The following is a 20,864-nucleotide window of genomic DNA, read 5'->3' on the forward strand; positions in this document are numbered from 1 at the left end:
GCTAAGCATAATGGCAAGTTATACTCTTCGGTCTTCTGTATAACTTGCCGCAGCGTATGGATGTGGTCTATGGTACTATAGCCTTTTCGGAAACCGGCTTGTTCGGGAGGCTGGAAGTCATCAAGTCTGTGTTCGAGACGGTTCGTGATGACCCTTGAAAACAGCTTATAGACATGGCTCAGAAGCGTGATGGGTCTGTAGTTCTTCAATAGGTTGTTATCACCTTTTTTGAAGAACAGCACCACCTCGCCTCTATTCCATGTTTCAGGCGTTATGCCCTCGGACAAGACGGAATTAAAGAGCTTCTGGAGGACTTTAAGTACCGGTGTTCCACCCGCTCTCAGAAGCTCTGAAGTGATTCCGTCTTTGCCCGGCGCCTTGTTGTTCTTAAGCTGCTTCAGGGCCATCCTAATCTCGTACAGACTGAAGTCCGGGATATCTTCGGTATAATGTCGGGACAGCTTGGCTCTTGGATCTCCTACCAAGCTGTCAACGGGCTTTGCGATCGAAGTGTATAACTGTCCATAGAACCTCTCGATCTCACCTAAAACCTCCGCTTTGCTCGACGCTATGCTGCCATCTTCCCGTTTCAGCTTTGTCAGCTGGCTTTGCCCAATAGACTTGTCCTTTGCGAACACTTTGGAGCCTATGGTTTCGCTCAATAGTCTCTTTAATACGGTTAGTATTAAAGAGACGCAGATCATGTCGCAAGGACTTAGATATACGTCTATTGAGCTGCCTATATGACTCCGCGTCATCGGGAGACTGCAACTGTAGCGAGCGTCGTTCAGCCATGAGGTTTAAGGTTTGCTCGGTCAATTTCTGAGGTCTATCTTTACGGCGGGGTCTAAAAAACTTAGACCCTACTGTGTGGACAGTTTCCACTAGCCCGTCGTTGATTTCGTCCACTGAAGCCAAGTTCTCTAGGCAAGCAAAGCGGTTAGAGAGCTCTAGTTGAAAGCTTTCGGGGTTTTGAACATGGGCTCGAGTAGGTCGGAGCGTAGACTTCATCAGGCTGGACCTTTCATGTTTAATATTGATATTCAGTGTGCCTCTTACGATTCGGTGATCACTACCGGTCTTTACCCTGTTGATCACAGAGACATCACTGAATATCCGTTTCTTGTCAGTCATGATGAAGTCTATCTCGTTTCTCGTGGAACCGTCAGGCCTCATCCAGGTCCATTTCCTGTGAGGCGGCTTCTGGAAGAAAGAGTTCATCATGAAGAGTTCCTCTCTCTCCAGAAAGTCGGCCAGCCTCTGACCCCTAGGGTTCCGTTGCCCATACCCAAATTGCCCCACTCTCAACTCATCCCCGCTTCTCTTGCCCAACTTTGCGTTGAAGTCCCCCATAACAACAGTAAAGTAGGTTTTAGAAGTATGTATGGCCCTACTTACGTCCTCATACATAGCTTCTACTTCATCATCGGAGTGTGACGAGGTCGGTGCGTATACCTGAATGACCGTTCAGCGAATATCTTTGGGATATTCTGAGTATTAGGTATACCACCCTGCTCGACACACTGTCAATGGTTATTATGTTGTTTACGAGGGACTTGTGAACGAGAAACCCGACACCACCTTGGGACTGTTGGTCGCCCTCCCGGTGGTAGAGCAAGTTACCAGACTTCAGGGTTGTCGTGTCCTCCCCCTCTCTACGGACTTCGCATAACCCTACAATGTCTTAGGCCTAGGCATAACCTGCTCAGTTCCTCTTTCAGCTCGCAGATCTTTTCGTCAGTCCTCATAGTGCGTATGTTGTGTGTTACCAGGGCCAGTCGTCGTCGGGGCGGGTAGCCGGATCTTTGCCGGAGATTCTTAGCACCCCTGACCCCGCTAATGCCCTGACCGCTACCATAGCCAGAGCACCGGGGGTCGCCGGAACCTCGGGGCCGTGGTTTTATTGTGCTCATCATGATGGGGGGTGAATGCCATAATCGCCACGCTTGGCAGGCGGGTTGGCGATCGCAGTCGAGTACACCGAATTTGAGGGACGCTGCTGCCCGTCCACCGGTGGTCTTGGACGTAGTTTAAGGACATACCCGGGGGTCCACACATTGACATACTTATATTATTTATTACGCCCATGTTATGTTCACCGGAAAGACTTCTAGGTTAAATAAAAAATTGTGGGGTAACAATAAATCCATTCAAATGCTCTCAGACTGCGCTCCTAATGATGATGATGATGCATTTCTATTATCCCTCATCATTAGGGACATATTTAATTTTGATAAAATTAATTTGTATTTTGTATAGAAATAGTTTATTCTACTTTGTCTTTACGGGCTGCCTAGAGTCTGTGCGGAAAGAGAAGAGTCGTGAAATGTACGGGATCCAATACATTCTACGACTCTTCTCTTTCCGCACAGACTCTAATCAGTGAGAGCCAAAATCATAGACTAATAAATAGGAATTACTTGCGGAATGATGGATATTTTTTCCCTCAAATCATGTAGGCCGATAGAAGATATGTTCACACCGTCGATGCTGATTACACCTTCCAAATAAGCAAGCCGGAATAGGGCCTGAATGATGGATGACTTGCCGGCGCCAGTTCTGCCCACGATTCCTATCTAGAGGGACAATATCCGATTCAATACCTACCTACACTACACCGACGTCCAGGGCAGGGCAGCCAGGGGAGCGGAAGTGAATTATCGTATTTGAATGTCAAAATAAGGCATATCAAAAGCTAATGCTCATACGATCGTATATCGTACCGAAGCCCAAATTATCGTAGATGAACGATAATATTCGTACGCCTGACAACCCTGCCCTTGACGAAAGGGGCTGTTGTTATCATCAAGCCCCCTCCTGACTATGTGCGTGAATCGCCCCCTCCTGACTATGTGCGTGAATCGCGGCGCGAAGCCGCGATTCGCGCACGAGTGTGGAGGGGGCTTCACGTCGAGGAATACGTAGGTATCACCAGGGGCGAATCACAGATGAATTTCGAGAAGATAGGTAGTTATTTCGAGTAGATACTTGGAAACAAATGGTGTAACAGTGAGTCAAAATGCTTGCCACCCTCGGTAAACGTAATCTGAGAGGCAGGAATGCAAGTATGCAAACATTTACCTTTTCGTGAGGCTGTATGTTGAATTGCAGTTTATGCAACACGTAATGGCCTTCCGGCGCATACTTTAGGCTCAACTGGTCGAAGTGAATGGCACCGTCGGATGGCCAGTCGGGGGGTGGTTTTTCTCTTTCTTCCTGTGGTAGAAAGGGTGTGAGTGTTTGGTAAATACCAAAATAGTTACCTATGCGGTGAAATGCCCGCACGCATTGGGCTATCTTGGGGACAACATTTCAATTCTATATTTCTTTCATCTTAATAATATTTTGAAAAAAATTGTGTTGTTTTTAATGACTGTAAACTTCCTATTAAATTATGCCTATTACATAATATTCCTATATGACTATTTTCCATTCACCATAGAATTTGAGTAGCGAAGGTTCTTTGACATTTAGAATATTATGTAGGTCTAGATAAACAAAGAACAATTAAATAAGTTTTTGGCTAAAATTTCATTTTTGGTACAGTTATTCATTCATTAAGCCAGTCCAGACGGGAAGTCTTTCGCCCAATCCGATTAAATGGTTTGATCAAATCAGGGGGCGTGGACGCAAAAATTAAATTGGCTCGCCGCGCCGAGCCACTTGATTCGATCGTAAGATTAATATGGCCGATCAAATTGAGGAGCGGGCGGAAGAATGCCAATTTTCGAGGATAGTATGCGCGTTTGGTGGCATATTTTAAAAATTTCAAGCGCTTGAATGTCATCAAGTCAGCGAAATGCTATACATGGAAGTATTCTGTCCGCTCAATTATGACCCAACGCAAACTACCCCGCGATAGGCGGTACTTACAAACTGCTCGATTGGCAATCTCAGTACCACCGAGATGACAGTCAGTGACAAATGGCTAAATTGATTTATAAAAACAACGTTTTTTTTCTAATTAAAAATATATTCATGTGTCGTGAAGTGGTGCAGAAGTATTTTAGTTCATACCAAGGACAGTGGAATCACTTTTCACTTGTAGTAAACAGATAACTTCAGTAGAATTTGGAAAAAACATGACGATTTGTTTTCAATACTACCGTGCTAAGCTAAAACGTAACAACTGTATACGACTTTTTAAATTGCGAGGATAATAGGGATGGTGTTATGCTAAATGAAGTAGACTATTTTATTAACTTGTGTTTGGTTTAGGTATTTTCTATATAATTATAAATGTAGTAATAAATTCCTTCTAACAGGTGTTTTTTTTTCTTTTTTTAAATATTTCATGAGATGGAGCTATAAAAAAACTACCTAGTTATTTCAAATTAATAATCAAATTTGGTATTGTCATTTTACATTACTTTCCATTCAGATTCCCACAAGATGCTATTCGCAGAGAACTATGGAAAAAAGCTGTCCAATTAGAGAGACATGAAATTGAGTTGATGCCTGGCAAGATATCTAGAATATGTTCTATTCATGCGATATAACCCGTGAGATAATCATACCCGGTCTCCTATATGTAGATACATTTTTCCTATCATGCTTTCACTGAATTAATTTAACAAATACACACATTATCTGAAAATGTTGATCATTTGAATCCACCCTCTACTGTCACATATATGTAGGTTCTCTCTCAAGCCATTTCCGTCAGTAGAAAAGAGCGGCAAACATATTAACTCACATTATAGACGGGTCTAACGCGAATTATATTCAATTACCTTGATTTACCGACGTAAGTAAATCAGTTTCGTTTCGTATAATGTGAGTTAATATGTGTTCAAAACGCGAAAGTTTAAAATATTATAAGAGCGGCAAATTTAGAAAATGTAAGCGCGCGAACGGCTGTGGTCCTATACAAAATTTTAATTTTGCACCTTTTTCTACTGACAAACTTGCTTGACCGGCTATATACATATAAAATATTCTGAACTGAAAGTGGGTATTTATTGTGACTCCGCCTGTTCAAATATTTTTGACCCGATTCGTGTACCCATGTAAATTTTACAGACTGTATAGCCAGTCCGATTTCTAAGATCAAGTTCGCCATACATTTACTATGGCGTACTTGATCTTCGAAAAACGGACAGACTATACCTGAACGTGACTTCGCACTGCCATGCAGATTGATAATAAAATATACAAAATACTTATTATAGCGGAATACATTTATACAACAATGATATATTTACTTATGTTGTTTTAGTCTGTCATGTCATAACAACATTTTATTATACGTGAATTATTTGACTGGTTCTTCACTGTATGGCATAAACCTATCCTTGTCCAAGTCATATTCTAATCAAATATGAACCGCGAACTCTCAGCGGCCAGTACGTACAGCAAGAAGGTTATTAGCGGATTAATGTCGCTGATTGGTAGTTATTGACATTATATGCATTTCATCTACACTTAGCTATGTACCATTAGTGTAATAAAGATGACTCTTATTTTGTTTACCAGCTTTGATTACAGGCTCTGTAAACGCGTCGTCTTATTTGAATGTAGGCGTAATTGTGTATGTGTGCTAATTTGGCCCGAGAATTTGAACGGTAATGTTCCTAAAGGCGGTATCCATGGTTATGTATGATCGCAGCATCAAGTCATCAAAAACGATGATTAGAGGTAAATTGTGTACGCGTGGACCCTCGATGAGATTGACGCCAATTTATTTTCTGACCAAATGGGTCAATTTGATCATCCCGTCTGCAGGGGCTTTTGCATTTGGTTTTTGCACCTGACCTTTCAGACCAATTTTAAAGACGTGTCACGTTAAAACTTCTTGTACCATCTGTAGGTACTTATATAAATGCGTACGGCCGTCGAGGCAGGTGTTTGATTATACTAGCTCAACGGTGATCTTTTTGATCTCCATCTCTGCGGATTGACCAACTGACTGCAAGATGTTGCTTAGGGTCAGGGACTTACGGCTCTCAAAGCAGGCTCTTGTGTAAGGTTAGTGTACTCCAGCACTCTCTCCACGCTGGTCATCTGGTTCTCCATCTCGGCGGACTGGCGCATGCCCCACTGGAAGATGCCGGTCAGAGATATCGACTGCGTGATCGCCAGCCCCACGGTACTTGCATCTATATCTAAATAACCAACGCAAATATTACAACATTATTAGCTTAACATTTATGGAGACGTGTCGCTCAGAGTTGTAGTATAGTTTCATGAGACACCAGCACCAGCCACACCAATCCATGGTAGGTACTACGCGCCCTAAGTCCATTGCTTTTATAGTATGGCTGGAAGCCGCGTATCAGCCAGTATCAAATAGATAGTGCATGACAATCAAAGTGGCAAAACAGGTATGTAACCCAACAACTCACAAAAACAAAACATTCATAACAGGAACTCTATTGCATTAGGCTCGAATTAAACTGACGTCTTCTGTTCTACTTTTAATAAAAGTATTTCTAGCTACTTTGGCATTTCTTAGTCGCAGCTTAAGAATAGGTACTGCGTGTTTGTGAGTCGGTCTTCTGTCAAAGATCGACACGATCACATCTTTCTACTACAGCGTCATAAGTCATATTAGTCATATAACATTGCAGTGACTGAAGAATTTGCCAGCCGCTTACCGGTTTTCATTATACAACCGAAGGTGACGCAAACGATGAAGAGCAGACAAATGATGTCGAGGAAGTATCCAAAGGCGCGGCTGCAGGTGATGAAGAGGTACCAGGCGGCGCCGTGCAGGTCCTGGTGCCGGTCGAACTCGGCGGCCAGCAGCGCCTCGGCGCCGAACGCGCGCACCGTGCTCAGCCCCTGCACCGTCGCCGTCAGGTGCCCGAACACCGGGCTGCGCGCTGCGCAACAAACACACCCAATTGGTTGAAACATTGAATATTGTGTTGCCGTTGAAGTCAACTGCAATGGGTAGGTACCTACCACTGCAGCAAGATGCTTCAAGCAGCATCTATATACTTAACTATAGAGTTTCGGAAGAGCGATACTTTCAATTTCCTACATAATTATGTAGTTACTTTTACACTACACCACAACCTCAACGGCATAGGTTTTAGTCAAACCGACCGACCGGTCTGGCCTAGCGATAAACACGAAAACTAATACTGAACGGATTCATGCGGTTTTCACTTATCAATACCTAGAATGATTCTTAAGGAAAGTTTAGGTAGTTAGGTAGGTATATAATTTGTTAAGGTTTACCCGTGCGAAGCCGGGGCGGGTCGATCGATAGTAATGACTAATTGGGCAAAAAGTCTTTGGGTGAAATACATACTAATCCCTTCAAGGCGCTTTACTGCACCACTCGTTCGGATATAAATAACTCTTAATATGTAAAATATTATGATTGCGGCTGTTATAGGTATGAGTAAAGTGATGTCCATCACGAGGATCACTACGATGACACCGACCAGATTTAGGATTATCTGTAACAAATTCGCTCCTAGTACAGTCGACGTCAAAGATATGTTTACACTTTTGCAACTTACTCCTAATAATAAGCAGAGGTCGGACAGGGTGAGCTATTTACCTTATAATTTGACATGTCTTGCGTCATATTAAAAGGCAAATAGCTCTCTCCCTTTCCGTGCTCTGATAATAAGGCGAAAAATGTAAACATATCTTTGACGTCGACTGTACATTGCTGAATACGCAGTGCAGCAGGTTAGTACTTATTACAAATTGTAGATAGGTAATAGAGGGTTATTCAATTCACACCCAAATTAGTCAAATGCATCGTAACTCTAATGTTACGTGTCCGGCGAAGCGGTTCGCCTTAAATTCAGGGCCGACGGCAGGATAATAGCTGTAACACCTTGGTGCGGTGCGGTAGTGTATTACGGCTTTTAATGTAATAAGCGAAGTACCTACCTGAAAGCAATCGATCATAGCCTGGGGAAGTAATTCGTCCACGGCCCCCAAATCCTTGCTGAATCTGTTAAGAATTCTTCCTGAAGGGTTTGCGTGGAAAAAACTCATAGGTGACCGAGAAATACATTCAAACATTTTATCATGCAGCCTAAAAACAGAAAACTTTCAAACATCTCAATTATAGGTACATACTTAGGTACATACCTATATGTATAATTTTTAAATCCACTGCGCAGTATTATATCATATGCATTGTATGAAATGAATTTGCGATCACAGCGACAAAAAGCGAACAAGCGAAAAACCAAGTAGGTAATGCAAATAACTTAGGTACTTTTTTTCACCACTACTTAACTTATCAATAGATTTCACTTTGTCACCTTATAGATGACAGCATGCACAATGAAAAGAACATACACGCTCTTAGTAAAGCGACAATCACAGTAGCCAAAGTGAGAATTCCAAATATTAACACAAAGAATTGTCGGGTCATGCCGCTCTCTGACCAAATAATGTTGTCAACAGTGGCATCACCAGTCAAGCGGTCTTCAGCGTTGCTCCTGCGGACAGCACAATGTTTATAAGTTTTGACTAATTGTACCAAATTGATGGTAATATCGGAGAGACGAGAGTAGTCATACCATATGCTGAGCCAGGAGTCGCTGCCGCTAGCGCACAGTTGCGCGAACACGAACATGAACGCAACACCAACCGCGTAAGGACACGCCGCGCCGGCCAAGAAGTACTCTTTGTACACGGAACTTTTCACTCTCCCTAGAGATTGCATTTCTACTTCTGGTTTTAGATCCTGTGTGAAGCATAGATAGGTACTTAATTCGCAGATAGCATCAGGTGAGTATATTTTTAAGCATGCATATGTAAGTAAATATTTAGGCGGGTGGCACAGTAGCAGCCGGAGGAAATGCCGTATGCTTTAATATATTTATATCCTTAGTTACTTCATCAATCAATCATTTTTTTATTTGTTATATATTTGTTTTATTTGTTATTATTTTTATTAATACTCGAAATAGGTGTTCCAAATTATTACTTATTATAGTATCACTACCTATTATTAGGTGATTCATCGAGTGCCTACTTAGTATTTGGTGATTCAACGGGTTATCTGTGCCGTACCGCGTTCTTGTCGTCCAGCAGCATCGACCAGTGCTTGCGGAAGGCGCTGACGGTGCTCGGCTGCGCCACCGAGGTTACCGCGCTGGCGCTCGGCTCCTCCTCGTGCACCTCCCGCACATTGTCCGTCATCACGCGGATTAGGCTCAGTTCCTGCTTCTGAAAAATATAATATTATACAATCGTTATGTGCCGCCTTCTGTGCCAGAATGCTAATGGAGCAGAACAGGTAACCCAATCTCATACAGAAACGGGAAATTATTTGTGGTTGTTATTTGCAAGTACTTAAGATTCATTCATTCTTTTAAGGTTATGGCTTCAGCCCATTGGGGCTATTTCGCCAGTATCAAGGTCGTAGTAGCAGGGTAATACGATTGAAATTGTACGGTTAGTACAAGACAGTGTACAGTGATTTAGCTCTTGTAAAGCGATAGCGGGCTTTACAAGAAACACGTGGACAACCGGCCGTTGACTCCAAAATAATGGTTAAACGTGCTTCAAGATTAATTCTCCATTCACTGCACACTACCACATTAGTTTACTGTATAATAGGCTATCAATATTACACTTTAAACAATATTAATGAGCAAAAAACAAAGCAATTAATCACGACGCGTGACCATGAAGATGGCGCTCAAACCGGAAGTCCCCAAGTACTTAAGATAACAATTGACGAATGATCAGTCATTGTAGTTATTCGGACGGGCCCAATAGGCCCCGTGCATGAACTTTAGGGGGCAGCATATAGGAGCCGTCTGTCTGAACGGGGAATAGACCCGCTAAATGTGGTAACAATGGCGGCCAATTTTTAAAAATGGTCCTAGCGCGCTGAGATTTTGCATTGCGGGAGATAGAGGCCTCTAAATTACTATAAAAAAGAAATCGAATAAATCCAAGATGGCGGAAAATATGGCCACTTTATTCTTGTATGGCAACTCTTAAACTGTCCGATCAAATGGATCAAATGTCATAGCGGGCTCCGAGATGGCTCCGAGACGAGGCGATTGGCATATTTTATTTTTCAAAATGGCCGACTTTTTTTTTCATTATTACCGCATTTAGCGTGTTCTATTCCCGGTTCAGATAGGTGGTTATTGAAAATTCTTTGAATGCAGTTCGTATTGTTTAAAAAAAAACGGGGCAAGTGCGAGTCGGACTCGCACACGAAGGGTTCCGTACCATTATCTATAAAAACGGTCACCCATCCAAGTACTGACCCCGCCCGACGTTGCTTAACTTCGGTCAATAATCACGTTTGTTGTATGGGAGCCCCACTTAAATCTTAATTTTATTCTGTTTTTAGTATTTGTTGTTATAGCGGCAACAGAAATACATCATCTGTGAAAATTTCAGCTGTTTAGCTATCACAGATCACGAGATACAGCCTGGTGACAGACGGACGGACGGACGGACGGACGGACAGCTGAGTCTTAGTAATAGTGTCCCGTTTTACCCTTTGGGTACGGAACCCTAATAAAAATGAAGCCTTGTTTCAGTAAAATTTCCTATATACAGTATTTAAAGTACTTCCGCTTCACGTGGCAAAGTCGTGGGACGTCCTGCAGTATTTCCGCTTGACAGTAAAAAGTGGATGTCCACCATAATTTGTCTGGGATCTCGGAAGACTGTGTGGAGTGTGCGTTAATAACTTATAGATCTTTTGTTTGAAAAATGAGTTGAGATAGGTACGTTACATTTAAATTTTTGAGAGCTCCCTCGACGAGTATCTTGCTTTTGTCCATTATTACTATTTTGTCCACAGACTTAATAAATTGAATTTGATGGGTAACTAAAACCACGGTTTTGTTCGCCAAGTACCTGTAAAGTGAACGTCGTTTATATTAGACATAAACATCGCTAGGAAACCTTGTAGTTTTCCCTCTGGGTGGGAAGGTCAAATGAGTCGCTTAACTTCAAACTCGGGTAAATCCATCTGTCAGATTATACGATTTTGGTATTAAGAAAAGGTAATAGGGTAGATATTTGCTGAAAGGGTCGAATGGATTTACCCGAGTTTGAAGTTAAGCGACACTAATAGCAGTCGCATTCGTCAAAATGTGTCAAAGTGCATGCGCGAATTATAGGGATTAAGTTGCCAAATTCCTTAGTCCGGCTCCTTATATGACAGGGAAAGCACTAGGATGAGGAAGATCTTTGTGTAATCTTTCAATAATCAACCTTTAATATTAAAAACCCCGACAAAATCAACAGCGCCATCTAGTGAGTTGAATTTTATCTAACAGTCTACCGAATATATTCATTTTATTCGTTGGAGGACTACGATAAAGATAGACGTGTTGTTCGAAAATAGACGAAAAAATAAGTGATTGAAGGTGAGTTTGCTCCAAGATCACGGGCGTCGCGCCAAGGGAGGGAAAGGGGCGGGGGTGCCTCTCCTCCTCCCCTTGGCCATCGGCCATATAAAATCACCCCCCCCCCCCAGCCCCCTCTAGCCCATCAGCTGGCGACGCCCTTGTGCAAGATAGGTACATTATTTTGTGGCGAATAGGTATGGTATATTGTTTATTGCACCTACCTTTTTATACATTTCTCAAATATATGTTTAGCAACTTGAGTATCCACCGCTGAAAGTGGATCATCCAGTAAGTAAATATCCGCCTGAAAGTTGTGATAATGGTATTGGTATGCTGTCTTACAAGAATACAAACCAATAGGTAAGGAAAGTTGGAAAAATGTTGAAGCTCACGTCTTTATAAATGGCTCTGGCTAAGTTGATCCGCGCGCGCTGCCCGCCGCTCAGAGACACGCCGCGCTCACCCACAATGGTTCTGTCTCCGTGGGGGAACAGCGAGATGTCCCTCTCGAGTGCGCACACTTTGCACACCTCAATGTAGCGGGATTTTACAAACGGCTGGCCAAACAAAATATTCTGGCGCACGGAACCTAAGACAATACATCTCTTTATATTAAAACGAAGAAGTAAAATGTATTGTAGTGAGTTGGTGTAGGTAGGTAGGTTACTGACCGACAAACATCCAGGGCTCCTGGCTAGCGTAGCTGGCGGTGCCGGCGGTGGTCAGCGACCCGGTGCGGCACGGGAGCTCTCCCAGAATCATATGCAGCAGCGTGGACTTGCCCGATCCCACTGCTCCGATTATCGTCGTCAACGAACAAGAATATATCTGTACATTATATCTAATTTGAACACTGTTCAGGCATATTATGTAAACTGTATATTTTAGCCCCTAATTAAAAATGAAGAAAGAAGTTAAATTTTTCTTCTAATTTAATAACCTATTAAGTAGGTACGTATTTATCTACAATAATTTACGTGATATTATGTAACTACACTGTAGTTCAATGAAAACGTGTCACTACTATTTTAGGTAGGTACCTGAAGATTAATGTCTTCGGCATCATACTGGTCGCTCGACTTAATCCAACTGCTAGACGCTCCTTCGAAATTTACCATCACCTTGTCTTTACCTAAATTTACAGCATTCATTCGAATTGGGGAATTTCCAAATGGGAATAAAATAGTAGGTAAGAGTACCAAGTAAGTTATTATGTAATTAATTAAGGCCAGTCCAGGGGGTCGATTTTTGAAATTCGACCACTCGATTTCGTGTATTTCGTTAAATGATATCTCCACTACTAAGCGTTTAAATTCTACTAATAGAATTGAAACCGAGTGGTCAATACCCATAGATTCGAAATATCGATCGCTCGTATTTCAAAAATTAGCATTTCGCCGTTTTCCGACGATTTTCGAGTGACGAAATCGAGCGATCGAAATTCAAAAATCGGCCTCCAGACGGGATGATCAAATAAACCAATTTCATCAGAAAATAAATTGGCGTCAATGTCCAATTTAATCACCAATTTTAGATTTAAGGTGATATTTGAGCGCTCTAAATAAAAAAAAATGCCCCCAAAGACGAATATTTAACGTCACAAATTGGTATTCTTGCGTCCGCACCGGTTTAGTTAGTATCGGTCATAATCGACGACCTACTAAAATAAAATTGATGGTCTTTGCGTCCGCATCACCTGATTTGATCAGCAGATTGGCGAAAAATTGTTCCCGTCTGGACTGGCTTTCAGTTTGGCAGACCGATGCAAATCGGTTATTCCCGGTCGCATTTTTCCCCACCCGAATTTCTACTCATACCCTTTTTTGTCATTCGCTTATATCTCTATTATATTATGATTATGAAATATGATCTACTGACATTTATCACAACATTTTTATTTCTTAGGTTAAAATTTTCTCATAATTAATACTTTCCAAGTCGTTTTATTCGCATTCTTTTTATTTCTTAGGCAATAATATTACCATGGTACCATTTCTTTTCAAAAAATCTAAAACCTACCTACACTTTTTTCCCCAAAGTGTAATGGTTTCATGGACGTCACACTAAATTAATAGGTTAGGTAGGTTAGGTTCGTCAGGTAGCTTCAGATGCCCGAAGGGCAAACCGCCCAGAAATAGGAGCCCCGCGAAGCGGGGCTCCGCCTAGCTAAGTTGTGAACTAAATATTTTTTGAAAAGAAACAGTGCGGTGGGACCACATGGCAATATTATCGCCTAAGAAATAAAAAGAATGCGAAAAAAACGACTTGGAAAGTATTAATTATAAGAAAATTATAGCGTAAGAAATCAAAAATGTTGCGATAATTTGAGAATAGAGAAACAAGCGAATGACAAAAAAGGGTATGGGTAGAAATTCGAAATTCGGGTGGGGAAAAATGCTACCGGGAATAATGCTACGCGGAACTAACGCGTTTGGGGCTTCGAGCAACACCGGCTTCCGACACGTCGGAAGGGATGGGCCCTTCGAGCAACACGGAAGGGAGGCGGCATTCGCACTATTTCCCCTCTGCCGAGGTACAAGATTAGCGCGTCAATCTAATCTAGCGCGGGTAATAAAACTAGTTGCACTTGGATTTTTCACTAGACCTAGTCCAGACGCGCGCGTGAACACTGCTGCACAAAAATGCCTGTTTGCTCGGTTTTTTGTTATAAAAAGAGGTCGGGGACATCAAATATACAAAAAGAAAGTGTTACATTTCATATGTAAGTAATATTGTTTTTTACATATCATACGTTTAATTACATTCAAACACAATTATTATATTTTAGTCTCATGTAATTGTTGGATTTATCGATTTTGCTCGCTCAGTACAAATTGCGGATCGGTCGAGCGACAAATCCGACTTCTCATCTCTCAGAATACAATAACATACTTCAACGAAAATGTGTTAGTGTGCGTGTTGTGACACTTGTCACTCGTCCGTACACAAAAAGAGATCGAGGTTTGCAAGATTTGTCTTTGACGTGTGTCATTTTCTATGTATTTGTGTCGTCATTACAGATTGGATTTTGTATGTAAGTGTGTGAGAAGTGCGACTGTGCGCACCTTTCCCCCCGCGAAAAATGGCAGAAAGATTTGTACGGTGAGATATCGCTTGGGCCCCTCCCTTCCGATGTGTCGGAAGCCGGTGTTGCTCGAAGGATGGGCCCAAGCGATATCTTACCGTACAAACCTTTCTGCCATTTTTTGCGCGGGGAAAGGTGCACACATTCGCACTTCTCACACACTTACATACTATAAATCCAATCTGTAATGACGACATAGAAAATGACACACGTCAAAGACAAATCTTGCAAACCTCGATCTCTTTTTGTGTACGGGCGAGTCACAAGCAAGGCCTATTGACTTCCTTGGAATGACGTAACCCTTCATAATTGTACATGTGTGCTCCGTTCCTAGAGGAGGATTGCCAGTAATTACCATAAAAATATTTTACTACAGCAACATTGCTAGAACTGGCTTCGTCTATACGATTTCTAGGAACAAATCCAATTATTTTATCTAATATATTTTGATTTGTATTTTATGAAGTAGTTGAAGTCATATGTAAATTATTATCTATTTTAGTTTGTCTTTGTCTATGTTCATAAAATCTATGAAGGGTAGACGTGCCTCTACCCTCCATGATAAAATTAAAAAAAATCTTTGTCAATAGGCCTCTTTGATAGGCCTTGATTTGGGTCTGGCCGGTAAGAACATAGGCAAGACAAAAGTCTGTAATGTCAATGCTGTCATTAAAGTCATTTAACGCAAAAATATCAGTTTTCATATAAAACGATTTATTCACTTGAAATATATTTATTTACCTATTAATTTTAAAAATAAAAACGATTCATATGTACGAGCAACATATCTAAATGCGTCTTCGCACAGACTTAGTTAAAATTAACCCGTTGTAGTAAACCAGAAACCGCGATAATTTCAAGGTAAGAAATCCATAAATATATTAATCTTTAAATAAAAATGAGCGTACTAATTGCCAAATTCAAATATAATAATTTAATCTTACTATCCCCGTAAGTCCCGCGGACGCTATATCGCGTCCGAAATTTTAATCAAAATGTATCATAGATGTAAAACCTCACATTGTTTAAGCTGGTAAATTTAGACCCGGTAGCAATTAGCGACGTTAGTAATTAGGCAGTTAGATTATATTGTTTAATTTGTGACTGTTTTGTTTTAGAGAGTGAATCAGCAGATGGCTTGAGCGTGAGATAACAATATAATCCTGGGCCGTCATATGATTTCTTGGAAAAAGCTCAAAGGGCACGTATCTGCCGCATATCCAGACTACCGGGATACCGGTGAACAAGAACGCTGCGCGGAGCTGTGAAGCAGAAAATGTCCGATAACCGGATAGATGTAATAACAACTTGTAACCATTTGCCATATCAATGTATGTATTCATATGTATTGCTCCTAACATATATACAGTAATCATAATAGGAATGAAAATATTTATATCTTAATATACTTTTTTGTTGCCGAATATTTGACAAAATTCTAAATATAGTACCTAATCATTACCTTTTAACGTATTTTTTTCTTTTTTTGTGATATGCTAATTTAAGAGCCCATCAACCTGCACACTAGCGCCGCTGCTAAATAATCGTGATTATTTAAATTTAATGACAGGTATTTAAAAAAGGGGGCCGCTACGGACTGTATTGTGTATTTAAGTACCTTTTGAATACATCAAACTAGTTTTTATGTTACTGGATTCGTCAATCTACGCGTCCAAAGTTAAAACGGCCGTTTTTGTTTTGAGCTCATAGATCGACTAATCCAGCAACATAAAAACTAGTTTGGTGTATTCAAAAGGTACTTAAATACACAATACAGTCAGTAGCGGCCCCCTTTTTGAAATACCTGTCGCTAAATTTAAATAATCACGATTATTTAGCAGTGGCGCTAGTGTGCACGTTGATGGGCTCTTAAAAACCTGACCCCAACAAAAAAGAAAAAATACAAAAAGAAATTCCCTCTCCGAGATTCGAACCCAGGACCATTAGCTTCCTGAACAGGATTACTGCCAATACCCGCTAGGCTAAACGGGTTGTCAATTCTAATTACAATGGTATTCTACCAGAGCGCTAGTAGTATAAACGAACTTTTGAAAGGGACATTTTTTTGTATGGAGTTATCGTTCTTCTCCTAGTGAGTATTATATTCTTTGGTCACAAGTGTCACAAGACGCACACTAACACATTTTCGTCGAAGAATTTTATTGTATTCTGAGAGATGAGAAGTCGGATTTGTCGCTCGACCGATCCGCAATTATTACTGGGCGAACAAAATCGATATATCCAACAATTACATGAGACTAAAATATAATAATTGTGTTTAAATGTAATTAAACGTACCTATGATATGTAAAAAAAAAATTACATGTGAAATGTAAAACCTACTTTTTGTAAATTTGATGTCACCGACCTCTTTTTACAATAAAAAACCGTTTTCTGCTGACTCGCGCGACTGGACCCGGTCTAGTGAAAAATCCGAGCGCAACTAGTTTTATTACCCGCGCTAGATCAGTTGATCTTGTACCTAGGCAGAGAGGAAATAGTGCGAATGCCGCCTCCCGTCCGTGTTGCTCGAAGGTTTGGGGCACTGATCTAGCTACTCGTTGCAAAGAGCGACGTTCGGTGCAATTTCGGTGTGCTCTTCTATACAGCGGATTTTTTTTATCTTGGTTCAATTTCCCTCTGTCTACCCTATTAATAGGGAATATTAGGCAAAGCTCTGCGTAGGTGGCACCTTTGTGGCACATACAGTAAACAAACCACATTGACACATTGCCTACCGCGAAACAAGAAAATCGAAATTTCGTTATGTAATCTCTCTATCACTCTTGCATATTCGAGCGATAAAGAGGCAGATAACTAAATTTCGATTTTCGCGTTTACCTGTCGGCTCTTGTTAACAAACCGCCTTGATGCATCAATGTCATATTTTATTGTCTGTGAAAACTTGTCAAAAAACAGTTTAAGGCACAGTATGTATAAGTTAGTCTATGAATTTACTGAGTCGGTAGTGCTGCACTCTGGCGGCAGAACATTGCAGTAATATCCCCTATTACTTAATTAAAAAGCACGTGAATACCTATACCAAAGACATATGTAACTTCGTATAAGATGAATAAAGTCTAAGGAAAAAACGTGCCTCGGAAATCAAGAAAAGTCATTCTCGGATAGATGGCGCACACACCTTTGGCCTATGCTCGGCTAGATGGCGTGACGACACCGTTTCAGATTTAACAATTTTAACACATAGATATCAGTGAATGAACATGGGTCAAAATGATATAAAAATAATAAAATCATTTATCCATATACATATATAATTTTTTTTGATAATTTTATACGTTTTCATTTTGAGTTTTAGTCGTGTGTCGATGGCAGATAGATGGCAGTAAATTTACTGTGACTACAAAATTTACTATGCAAGGACCCCTCTGTACTATCTATTCTCTTTGCCTATACTCACCTTGATTTTTATTGCTATCTTGAATGTTTGAGGTGCTGGCCGGGCTGAGTGGCGCGCGAGGAGGTACTGTCGGGTCCACTGCATGACACCAATTTATAAGTTTTCACTGGCTAAATATTGGCATATTTATTGCCAAGACATTAAATATCGACTTGTCTAGCAATGATCATTTAAAAAAGTGTTAGGTAGTATAAAAAAACCACTATTTTCATACATTTTCTTCGCGGCAATTAGACCGTAGATATATTTTTTGAGAATGACCCTTCGGAGTTCCCGTCACCTGTAGGACCGATAAATGATAATATTTGTTTGTGTGCGTGTATGGGCATGGGTAATGTTTGCTGTAGTGTGCATGACTGCAAAGGCGGGGCTGACTACGTGGATGTTGGATCCTACAGCCGATATCGGATCGGACAATGTGAAAAATCAAAGTATTTTTTTCCCAGGCCAAGAGGAAGTATGAAAATTCAAACAAGTTTAAAACCCTTTCCACGAGTTTCCCCCTGACCCCACCTAACCTTAATAAAATCACCAAATGATATTTACCAACGATTGTCACACGTTTTTTGACAGTTTCCGTAGGTCCCGCACTCGGCTCAAACGTTTTTGGGGGAAACTGGCATTCTTCACTTATCAAGTAGTCCCGTATCCTTTGTACCGCTACATTCATTTCCGCTATCTTTTAATCAGAAGAATAAATCATTTAAATATTGGTTGCTTTTCTAAAATACCGCATTATATTTGAAATAGGTATGTAGAACAGAGACAAAATAAAAAAATAAAAGCCCTTATTCAGCAACATCAACTTTATTAGAGACACATCGACAAGATCGATCATAACTTTAAACAGAAAAAGAAGCTGCGTGTTGTAAATATCTAGGAAAGTGTGTGATTGGTAGTAGTTACCTGTCCAACGCCCTGAGGAAAGTATAGCGTCATGGTCTGCTTGATGATGTTGTAGTAGCAGGTGAGGAAGAAGACGGTCTCGACGGTGACGCGCGGCGCCGCGCCGGCGTACACCAACACCGTCACGAAGATGCCGAACCGAGACGTGAACATTATGAACGACATTATCACACCGCGGATGTATGAAGTCATCTTGATGTTGTGGATTTCTTGCCTGCGATACAATTTACTTTAAAAATTACTAAACTCACATTGTCATATAGTGTCTTTAGTCACCATCATCATACCTATACCAACCATTAAATGGCATACTCATAAAATATCATAATAAATATTATGTAGGTTGTACATAGTGTTGGCTTGTATAAGTACATACTCCTAAATATGAAACTACATATTTAAAAATTTCAGCACAATAAATACTCAGTCCTCTTTCACTGGGGCCGGTAGGTAATATCTTTATACCGGCCCCAGGATAAATTATAAGTTTAGTAGCTGATTCATAATATAAAGATCTTACCTCCTGACATCATCTATAAGCGCTCGAAACGGTTCCTCCCACGTGTACATCTTGATCACTTCTATTCCCATGACGATCTCCTTCGTCAGTCGGACTCGATCGTCAGATTTCAAAGCCGTCTTTCGTCTGTAGTATGCCGTTCGTGTTCCCAGAAAAACTAAACAAAGGGGAGTAAAGCAGACTCTTGATTCCTCAAAGTCAAATCATTAGTAAAAGAAAATAGTTGATATAAATAAACATACTTTGAAATGGAATTACTGCTACAATTGTAAGGATTCCGTATACAGCTGCCGTACCCAGCTCTCGATACAGAAACATCGTCATGATCTGAAATAGCATTTGTCTAATCATCATCATCATCTGTCTGCGCCATTTACCATCATCTGGGGTCGGCTCTTCTTGTCCGTTTTTTTTCCATTCTGGGCGATATCTGGGTTCATATCTGCTTGTTTCAGGACTTTTTGACCGACCGTCGTTAGCCAAGTGGCGGAGGTCTTTCGATCCGCGCCCACGCGCTTCGCCGTTGGTATGCTATTCTATGTTTGGTGGTTCTGGTTGTATGTTCGTGTGTTGGTTGCTTAAAACTATGTATATATATAATATCTGTGGACTCTAGCACTATGTTAATAAAAGAGCGATGCGTAGTCTACTATCTCGCCGCGAGATACTGTCGCGCCAATCATGTGCTAGCCCGGCTGGTAGTCTATAGTAACAAGAAATAGTAGGTAGGATAATGACAAAAATAATTCAGACAAATATTACACATCATCATCAGTTCCATCTGCCTACGGAGTCTTTGAACATTGAAAGAGTTATGTAGCAGGAATAGCAGGTGTACACACTATTAAGATTTAAAATAAAATTAATATGAATGAATATGCGAGTTTAAGCTCAGGTGGAGTAGGCGGGGCATATTAGTGGCATAAAGATTATTTTATCTAGGGAGTCTAGGGTATAGAGAGCAGGTAGTGTTATTGCACTATCACGAGCATTTTTAGAGTATGTTCGTTTTTTCGGTTCCTTTCACTGCACCTGACCTTATTGTCTAACCAAGGTCTCAAGGGGCCCGATCCAAAGGTAGTGTGCGAATAAAGGTCCCGTGTCGAATCTATTGACATCGTTTGCCATCAGGTTAACCACCAGCCCCGCGCCGTTGTCAGCCATCGTCTGCAGACTCACTCTCAAAGCCTGAAACAAAACCCAATATCACGCACGACTGTGCTTAATAAGTTTTGTCAAAAATTACATTTTTGTTACAATAATACTCATCATCGGCAGTAATACTCATCGAGAGAATTCTAACAACCCCAAACATCATTCGTTTGCGTCGTTTTATCACAGTTTCATGGCCACCCCCGTCTCCATCATCAGATCAGCTCCATGTCATCATAATATTGCATTGTCATCCGATTTACATATGTAAGTAGGTACGCAAAATTTCAGCTCAATCGGAAATCGGGAAGTGGGTCAAATTTAGCTTCCAAGATTTGACCCAGTAACTAACATACATACCCACTAACAGGGCAAGTTAAATAAAAGCTTGTACAGTCAGCAGCAAAAGTTGCTAAGCGGGCGAGGTGTTCAAAATTACCTTGACACGCTCTTATTCTCTTAACAATAAAGTCTCGT

At 40.9% G+C, this 20,864-nt stretch overlaps 1 protein-coding gene across 3 annotated transcripts in view; it reads right to left on the reverse strand.

The window, feature by feature from the left end:
- Positions 1-20,864, reverse strand: part of LOC134804714 (probable multidrug resistance-associated protein lethal(2)03659) — a 36,658-nt gene that overhangs the window by 4,742 nt on the left and 11,052 nt on the right. For all 3 annotated transcript variants that reach the window (XM_063777874.1, XM_063777873.1, XM_063777875.1), the window contains exons 6-25: positions 20,286-20,423; positions 19,478-19,562; positions 19,236-19,392; positions 18,716-18,929; positions 18,356-18,488; positions 17,810-17,887; positions 12,344-12,435; positions 11,975-12,131; positions 11,696-11,892; positions 11,525-11,607; positions 10,683-10,806; positions 8,992-9,147; positions 8,496-8,662; positions 8,235-8,414; positions 7,855-8,002; positions 7,259-7,409; positions 6,597-6,824; positions 5,941-6,104; positions 3,082-3,216; positions 2,421-2,576 (exon numbers count right to left, since the gene is read on the reverse strand). In XM_063777874.1, coding sequence (XP_063633944.1) covers positions 2,421-2,576; positions 3,082-3,216; positions 5,941-6,104; positions 6,597-6,824; positions 7,259-7,409; positions 7,855-8,002; positions 8,235-8,414; positions 8,496-8,662; positions 8,992-9,147; positions 10,683-10,806; positions 11,525-11,607; positions 11,696-11,892; positions 11,975-12,131; positions 12,344-12,435; positions 17,810-17,887; positions 18,356-18,488; positions 18,716-18,929; positions 19,236-19,392; positions 19,478-19,562; positions 20,286-20,423 — 2,943 coding nt within the window. The remainder of the gene's footprint in view (positions 1-2,420; positions 2,577-3,081; positions 3,217-5,940; positions 6,105-6,596; positions 6,825-7,258; positions 7,410-7,854; positions 8,003-8,234; positions 8,415-8,495; positions 8,663-8,991; positions 9,148-10,682; positions 10,807-11,524; positions 11,608-11,695; positions 11,893-11,974; positions 12,132-12,343; positions 12,436-17,809; positions 17,888-18,355; positions 18,489-18,715; positions 18,930-19,235; positions 19,393-19,477; positions 19,563-20,285; positions 20,424-20,864) is intronic.

This window comes from Cydia splendana, chromosome Z, assembly GCF_910591565.1.
Source record: "Cydia splendana chromosome Z, ilCydSple1.2, whole genome shotgun sequence".
Classification (NCBI taxonomy): Eukaryota; Metazoa; Arthropoda; class Insecta; order Lepidoptera; family Tortricidae; genus Cydia; species Cydia splendana.